This window comes from Filicampus tigris, chromosome 1 (genome assembly GCF_054856515.1).
Source record: "Filicampus tigris isolate MCC_2025a chromosome 1, RoL_Ftig_1.0, whole genome shotgun sequence".
Lineage (NCBI taxonomy): Eukaryota > Metazoa > Chordata > Actinopteri > Syngnathiformes > Syngnathidae > Filicampus > Filicampus tigris.
The window spans coordinates 21,939,556-21,947,500 of NC_141217.1; the positions used below are offsets into that span (position 1 = coordinate 21,939,556).

The following is a 7,945-nucleotide window of genomic DNA, read 5'->3' on the forward strand; positions in this document are numbered from 1 at the left end:
CAGCCATTGGATTGTGGTTTCGTTAAGTACTGTGAGATCCACGTTGCCATCACAGAGCCGGTGAGTAGGACAGTGATGGATCAGATGTTATGCAGTTTGAGGTTCACTTGTCTAGCTTTAGTTTCTGCTTGTATCTTGAGTGTTGTTGAATAGGACATAATCTGTCTGTGCTTTGTAAATATGCCAGTTGTCATTATTAAGGTTTTTTTTTTTTAATTATTATTATTAATTGTGAGAGGACTGCATTGGTAGAGACTAAAGGGTGTCCTTAAATAAACACTCTTATTATGTATTTATTTATTTATTTATTTATTTATTTATTACCGGTAGTGCAGGCAGGGTAGTGCAGGCAGGGGTTTAAGGAAAATGAGTCATGAGTGACCTCTGGTGGCCAATGTTACACTTTACATCAGTTGTTCTAAAAACGTTGTCTGAAACACTTCAATGTGTCCACAAAGGAGGATAATCTCAGTGGGCTGTTTATGGTTGTTCAGGGCCTGTCCAATATGTGGAGGAAATAACAACAGAGCCACTTGGCTCTCAAGCACAGGCAAAGTTGCAGCCTATGGGTTCTTTATGAAAGGCCTTGAGCGTTAATAACGTCACTGCGATGTAATAACTAATTAAGGAGTGCATTGAACATAAGCAGACAAAAGTGTTTTTAATAACGGGGCCAGCTATAACTACCATTTAATTCATTGCGTGGAATTTTATGTAGGAAGCTTATGTATGCTGCATTCACGCATTTATTTATGTATTTATTCATTTAACTATTAAAATGAATTGGTTTATCGGCCCCAAAAGTGCATGGAGAAACATTGTGAATGGTTCCATGAAACTTGGTGATTTTATTTCTGTTATTGTGTTACTAATTCATTTAATTTTTAATCAGGATACGTACACTATACCAACGACGACGTGAACCCACGAGCGGCATCTACAGCTGCATCGATGAAGTGGAGTAAGAGTGATAAAGCGGCCAGAAAATATGAGGTTGGCTTGGGTTGGTTTGCATGCAGTCAGTAGGCCTATGTTGATTTTGAGGTGCTGTCCTGTGCATACGATTTTCATGTCCTACAATCCATTGTCTGCTTCTTCTGTGTGTTTTTATTGCCAGTTGGTCCATGTTGTTCAATGTTCATTTGATCTGTGAATGTTTCCTTGTTGCATTATTTTCAGTATATGTGGCTCATGCGCGCCCAATCCATATTCTATCCTGTCCGGCGAAAGGCCGACTTCACCCTAGACTGGTCGCACAAACTCACCGAGAATGACAGGCACGTTTGATTAAATAAAGTAATAACTATCAAACAATAACGAAAAGATCATCAGAAATGACACAAAAAAATAATAATATGAAAATAAACGCTCCACTGGATCTGCACCATTTTAGTATCATTTCCCTTTAAATAATGTGACGCAGCGTGACGCAGCCCTCCCAGCCACAATCACCTTGTGCAATGTGCATCCTTGAATCCAATGCACCTCTTGCCTCGTCCCCTCCCCGCCTTTGGACCACCCCTCCTCCGCCTCCTCCACCCCCCGTGCTAACATCCCTTCTGCATCCTGCAGAACACGGGAAAACATCCCCCTAAAATGGAGCCCCTGGAGCAGAGGGAGGACTAACGAAAAGTACGCAGAAGGGGGCGAGTCCGCTGGTAAGAAGCACGATGTATTGTTTAATCAATGGAAGCACCAGTGGATGCAGTAGAAATGGATTGCGTGTGTGCGTGCGTGTTTGTGTGTGTGTGTGCGCGCACGCGCACGCGCGTGTGAGTGTGTCCATCAAGGACACGACTTAAATGTACTCATTGAAGCTACTTGTTTTATTTTGGAAGCCCTCAACGGCATTTTGGCTTTGTCATGTTATTTTGAAAGTGGGGTGCTTACTCACTGTGATACGTGTTAAATAAAGCTCAACCTCTTGATGTGTAATCAGCCACGACATTATACAAATATAGGGGTTGGTGAGGAGGCTCTGCTGTGCTGCGCTCGGGCATGCGCGGTGCACAACAGTATTAGCACACCGAGGGGCGTCCGTGTTAGCAGGCCCTGAAGTCGTGACAGATTTCCTGGCGCAGCAGTTTGACCTTGCAGCATTTCTGCCACTGGAGACACAACACCTGAAGGATGACATCAGCTTGTTTTGAAACATTAAGAAATCGGAAGTAATTGGGATTTGATTGGACGATTGCATGATTTTGCCAAGGGAAAATAACAACAACAAATCTACTGGTTAATACATCAAAACATATCATAACAATGCCCAGATGCCATGTAAATATATCCCCTAGTGGCAGTGAGAACCATAAACATTACTTGTGATTAAGATGCGGTGGAAGGCTGTTTGGTACTTTTTCTATGAGCTTGGCTCGACATAAACATAATGTTATGGATCATCTAAAGCTCTGACGTTTTGACAAATATTTACCATACTGTGCCGCAGTGCTGGCCATTCCTTCAATACAGGGGTGGGTAATTCTGAGGGACGGTATCCTGCATGTTTTAAATGTCACCCTGGTGCAACCACCTAATTCAAATGATCAGGATCGTTATCCAGCTTCTGTAGACTTTGCTGATTATATAATTATTTGAATCAAGAGTGTTGCAGCGGGGAAAGATGGGAAACAGGCAGGATACTGGCCGCCGAGGGCCGGAATTGCCCACCCCTGCTTTAATAGTAGCTCCCCCCAGTTAGTCGCCTGACACATCCTCCATTTAATACAAAAGCTGGATTTACACTGCATAGTTCAAATGACACAATTCTGATGTCCACCTAGTTCCTGCCAAATTGCTCTATCTCTTTACAACAGTAATACTGTGTAAATGTCATATTACTCATGTTAAACAATAATGTACGCCCTTATTGGGCTCTTATGCCTCTTGCATATACAGGTCCATCTCAATAAATTGGAATATCGTGGAAATCTTCTTATTTCAGGAGTGCATAATAAACAAAGTGAATTTCATATCCCCCCAAAGTGTACATTTCACAAAATTAAAAAAAATTAAAAAATACAAATAATTTTGAGCTATTAAACATTTATGGTTAAAGGTTTCACGCTATTTTCAATATTTTAGATTGGTTAATAATTGTAAAAACAACAGACCCATGTGTGGACTGACAATAGTATTGCTTTCTGGAAAAAGTAGGAAATTCACCAAGTTCTTTTCATTGGAGGTTTCTACCTTACAGCGATGATGCGCTATACAGATTCACTACGCAGAGAGGGAAATATTTCATGACGTTGTTTTAGAATTGTAGCTTCCAGTTAATGAAAACCCCAAATTCACCATTTCAAGAAATGTTAGTATTTTTTTTATTCCTTCTCCTGTCTGTGTAAAATGTGAGAGGTTTTTTTTTGCCCCAAATATAATACAAAATACAATTTAGTGGCTCTGAGGAGTCTCAGGGAGGGCATCAGAATAATCTTATTTGGTGCATAAGCGCTTTATCATTATTTTTCTCGATTAACAAACAACACCATGAGAATTAATCATAAACTCCTTGGTGGAGGCAAGCGAAGTGAAGCATTTAAATGCAGGTGAAATAACCTAGTTTCTGTTTAAAAGGGGGACTCCCTCCTCAGTAGTTGTCATTCTACTATTTATCTTGGAAAGATGAATAGCATCTTGCTGAATGATGACAGATGAAAGAAAAAGGATACACATGTAGTCTTCACCCACGGGCTATTTACGGGATTGAGGATATTGATTTCCTGTTTGTTGCCTGTTTAGTCCGCACATTCTTGTAGTGTGACCATGTCTGCTGCACAAGATAGCCTACACTGCATATCGCTAACCTCATTAATCGCTATACAGTCTGTCTGAATAACCTTGTTAGATAGACGTGTGAGTTATGTCACATAAAAGAGGTATGCAAAGTGCTTGCGTGGTGACTGGTGATGTTGTGTACTTATAAAAGAGCAATCTCAGGGCTTAAAGTCAAAATATTGTGATTTTTTTCCAAACAGTTACCATGTGTCTTAATAAAATGCATTAATTGGTCATAATACAGCACACTTGTAAAATTGGTTGAAGCCACTCGTTTTTTGCTGTTTTTGAAAGTGGGTCCATTTTATGCAAATGAGCCACTGTGTGCCTCGCCACCGTGTAATGACATTGCAAAGTTGCTTTTTGTTAACATGATGACCAGGGGTATAGGTAGGGCATCGCAAGTAGGCTCGGCCTACTTGTACTCAAGCAGCCGAGTGCCTTAAAAGAGACACTTGGATGAGCGTAACATTGGCACTTATATAATAGATTTGCATGTAAAATTGACATCAGTACTAAAATGCCCACCTCAAAAGACTCTGTAGTGATTAAAGGGCTTTTTTTGTGATTAGGTTTACAACAAATTGGCCCGCCCCTCTTTGGGGCGTGGCTTATGTTATATTTTTGGTCTCAGTTGTCTACGTCACGGGAGGAAGGCAAGCGTGGTAATATTGCTCGCTTTGACAGTTCTGTTGTCTAAAACGGCGACCGATCGCCACCAAAATGCAAATGCACATTACTACTCTTGTCCACTTCCACCTGTGAAAGTATAAAAGTGTTCTGCACAATAGTTTGGATTCATTGACATAAAACGTGATCTCATCATGATCACCTCCACAAAATCAAAAATACCATGGCGATCGCTTCTCCACTTACACAGGCCGAAGCGGACAAGAGCATGAATGTGTACACCAACCCCGACTGATTATATTTCGGACATTTAGCGACGCTAAACCTGTGTCAACTCTCAGGAGGCAGACGCTGACTGGCAGCGGGCAAGCAATCAGGCAAGCAGGGATCTTTATTTCCTCATGATCATAAATCAGCCACGGAGAAGTTAATCCTTTTGATTTGTTGAAGTGGTCATTAGTACGGATGTCCACATAAATTTTGGTGCCAATTGATCACCGTTTTTGGACGTTATAAGCAATGAAAGTACAATGATTTCCAATGGAGAGTTTGTAATCGGTTCCTCCGGTGACTCCGACCGAACAAGGATAGAACGGTAGGGGGCGCGGCCATTCCCCTCATTAACAAGAGACGTTATTCATGGAGTCACTTATTTCCTAATTTCTCGCAAATCTTTTGATAAAATAGAAAATGACAACTCTTTCTATTTTCCTGATCGAAATATATATAAAATGAACGTGTTAGTGAAAACATGGCCACGGCCCCACCGTCCCTTTAAGGGAAAAGGGACAAAGCACATGCTCTGGCCATTTGCCTGTATTTCGCTTTCTTAATTTTAGTCAAATGAAAACATTTGAAAAAGCTTATGAGATAACCTTTGTAGTAGTAAACGAAGGGTGAAGCTGACGGTGCAGTCTGTGCAGAGAATGACTCATCGTTTCAGTCTGATGAGATGTCGAGAGGCAGTGCTGCAATCAGCCTATTCTATTAAAGTGATACCTTAAACCTCTGCCACAAGCCATTACATTTTGGTTGATTTCAGAACCACATTTGGATAAAATCCTCGCAGAGTCCAAAGAGTGGCCATCACAAAACCTATTGTAACATTTTAATATTGCCATGCAAGGTTAAACATATTGATAACCATTCACATATGTTTATGTTACACAGATTACACTGACATGAAATTCAGTCTATTGAGCATAGCAGTATCTAAACACTAACATGTGAATAAAAGAAACAAATCTGGACTTTTTCCACATATAAACATCCCACTTTGTATGAACTGTGCTGCTCCCTCTGATGTGCACGCCTTAGCCTGACTGTGCGAAGTGTGACACGGGTAGAACTAGAATCGATGGATGATTTAGTGGAATTTGGTGGAGTAGACCAACAGCAAATTAAAATCTGAAGCTTAACTTCAGAAGTTCTATTTTCACAGAGCTCAGAAAGTTTGTGAAAATGGGATGAATTAACAATTGTTTGATGGTTTAAAATGACTACATTTCATGTATGTGTGCAATCGTGTATGTACATGTAGTACTGGACCTGCCGGGCCACCTCATCTTGCGTTAGTGCTTATATTGTCGTGTGCAGTGTTTGGGGTGGGAGTGTTGACTTGACTCAGCATGCTGAGACCTCTGGAACTGATTGCAGCGGTGTGAGTGGGGGTGTGCGTGCCTGTGTGTGTGTGTGTGTGTGTGTGTGCACCACTGCTCAATCTTGGGACTTTTCTTTTATGTCTACTTCTTTTCAATCAGGCTCTCGTCACCCAGCTGAATAGCAGGAACGGTGAGAACAGCAGAAGCTCGACTGGAAGACTGCTTGGCCTCATGTCTTCCCCTGCTCCAGCCAGTCGGAGGTCTGCGTCGGGCTCTCGCCGGTAGGTCGTCAACAGACTAAATGGTTTTCAGCATGTCAAGGTTGCGCGCTTGAGCAGAGCAGGTCTGTATATTGATGCGAATGCTGACCAAGTAGAGATTAGCTTTAAAAATGTGACCAGTTAACACTACATCATTGAGCGTACTGAAAAAGTAATGAACAGGTAAAATACAATTTTAGCGAGTTAAAGCAAAGCTAAGAATAGATGAGGATGCTGCACTTCTGGCATCAGCAAAATTGACAAATTAGCCACATTTTGTTTTACCCACAGGGGTGAAAGCTAAAAAAGTTGTGGCTTATCATCCAAACTTTAGTATGTCTTTTAAAAACCATGTTGCAAAATTACTCATTAATTGCATCATTCAAGCGAAAGAAAAAAGTGGCATGGCAACAGGCACACTCTACAGTTCATCTGTAAATTGTGTCACCTGTTGTGAATATACCGTACAAAAGATGAATAAAATTTCTGGCATGCTAAACGTTACTTTGATGCATCATTCAACAATTCATTAAAATTACAAGAATAAACAACCATTTAATTAGACATGCTACATTAGAGCATAAGCCACAACACTGACTCCGCCTTCTCGCTGTCTTTCTTTGATTGAGTCAGCAGTATGTCCAACCTGATTTGTTTCTGTCCAGTCTCATTGTGTCAGTTAAGGAAGGAGTTGTGGCTTTCATAATGTGATGATGTGAAGTTTGAAATCTGTCTGGTGGTCAGACCACCTCCCACCTGCTGACCCCTTAAGGGCAAGATTGCTTATAAACATGTTTTTCCTACAAGTATTCTTAAAATTTGTTTTAATTTGCCTATAATAAACTGAAAATATTAGTGAAAAAATAATAAATACATAAAAAATGATAAAACAATTTTACTTTAACTGATCAATTAATTAATTACTACTTATAAATGAGAATACATGATTTCAGCTTCAACTCACTAAAATTGTATTTATTGTTCACAAATTATTTGCAAATGAAGCACCGTATTTGCCGGACTATAAAGCGCACCTAGTCTATTAAAAAATAATAATAATGAAAAAAGACATATAATAAGCCACACCTTTATAAAAGCAGCGCCTATATTTTGACTATATGGGCCCGTGCACGGCGCGCCATCGTTGACGTCGCTACCGGGTTAGTGTATTGGGAGCCCATTGAAGGCGATGTGAGTACTGTTGTTACACGCAAGACGAACTCGCTGTGTTTCTCTCTTGAGTTAGACGGCCGAAATATATAAACATGGTGACCCTATGTTAGGGGATTCAGCAATGCCCCCATGACAATATTTGGTAGTGCATTTCACTGACTCTATTCGTTGCCGTACATTTGTCTACAAGGCATTCTGCTCTAGGTGCACACAAGCTGTGTGTAGAGCACCCGTTGCAACACGGCGGGACTCGTAGTGGTGTTGCCATGGCAACAAGCATCTACAGACGGCTCAACAACGTGGCTTTGGTGTCCTCCTCTTTCTCGTCTCTTCTCTCTCAGATTCAACCCTCTGAAGGCGCTGCAGCCCAAACGTCGCTTGCAGCAAATACTGGCCTCCTCGCCCGTCCCGGTCCCCAAGCCGGAGTCCGGGTCGGGGGTGGCCGCACCTGTTGCCACGGCGCCGGTAGCCATTCCGGTGCCGGCGCCCCCCGCGTGAGAAACACCT

General features: G+C 41.4%; 1 protein-coding gene across 4 annotated transcripts in view; it reads left to right on the forward strand.

The window, feature by feature from the left end:
- The first annotated feature begins 1,522 nt into the window (after positions 1–1,522).
- The window catches only part of snphb (syntaphilin b), a 19,645-nt gene continuing 13,222 nt past the window's right edge, over positions 1,523–7,945 (forward strand). For 2 of the 4 annotated variants that reach the window (XM_086026457.1, XM_086026475.1), the window contains exons 1-2: positions 1,523–1,658; positions 6,165–6,286. In XM_086026457.1, coding sequence (XP_085882583.1) covers positions 6,237–6,286 — 50 coding nt within the window. In that variant the 5' untranslated portion in view covers positions 1,523–1,658; positions 6,165–6,236. Of the gene's footprint in view, positions 1,659–6,164; positions 6,287–7,779 lie in introns of those variants that run through there. The other 2 variants (XM_086026449.1, XM_086026465.1) reach the window with 2 other exon arrangements.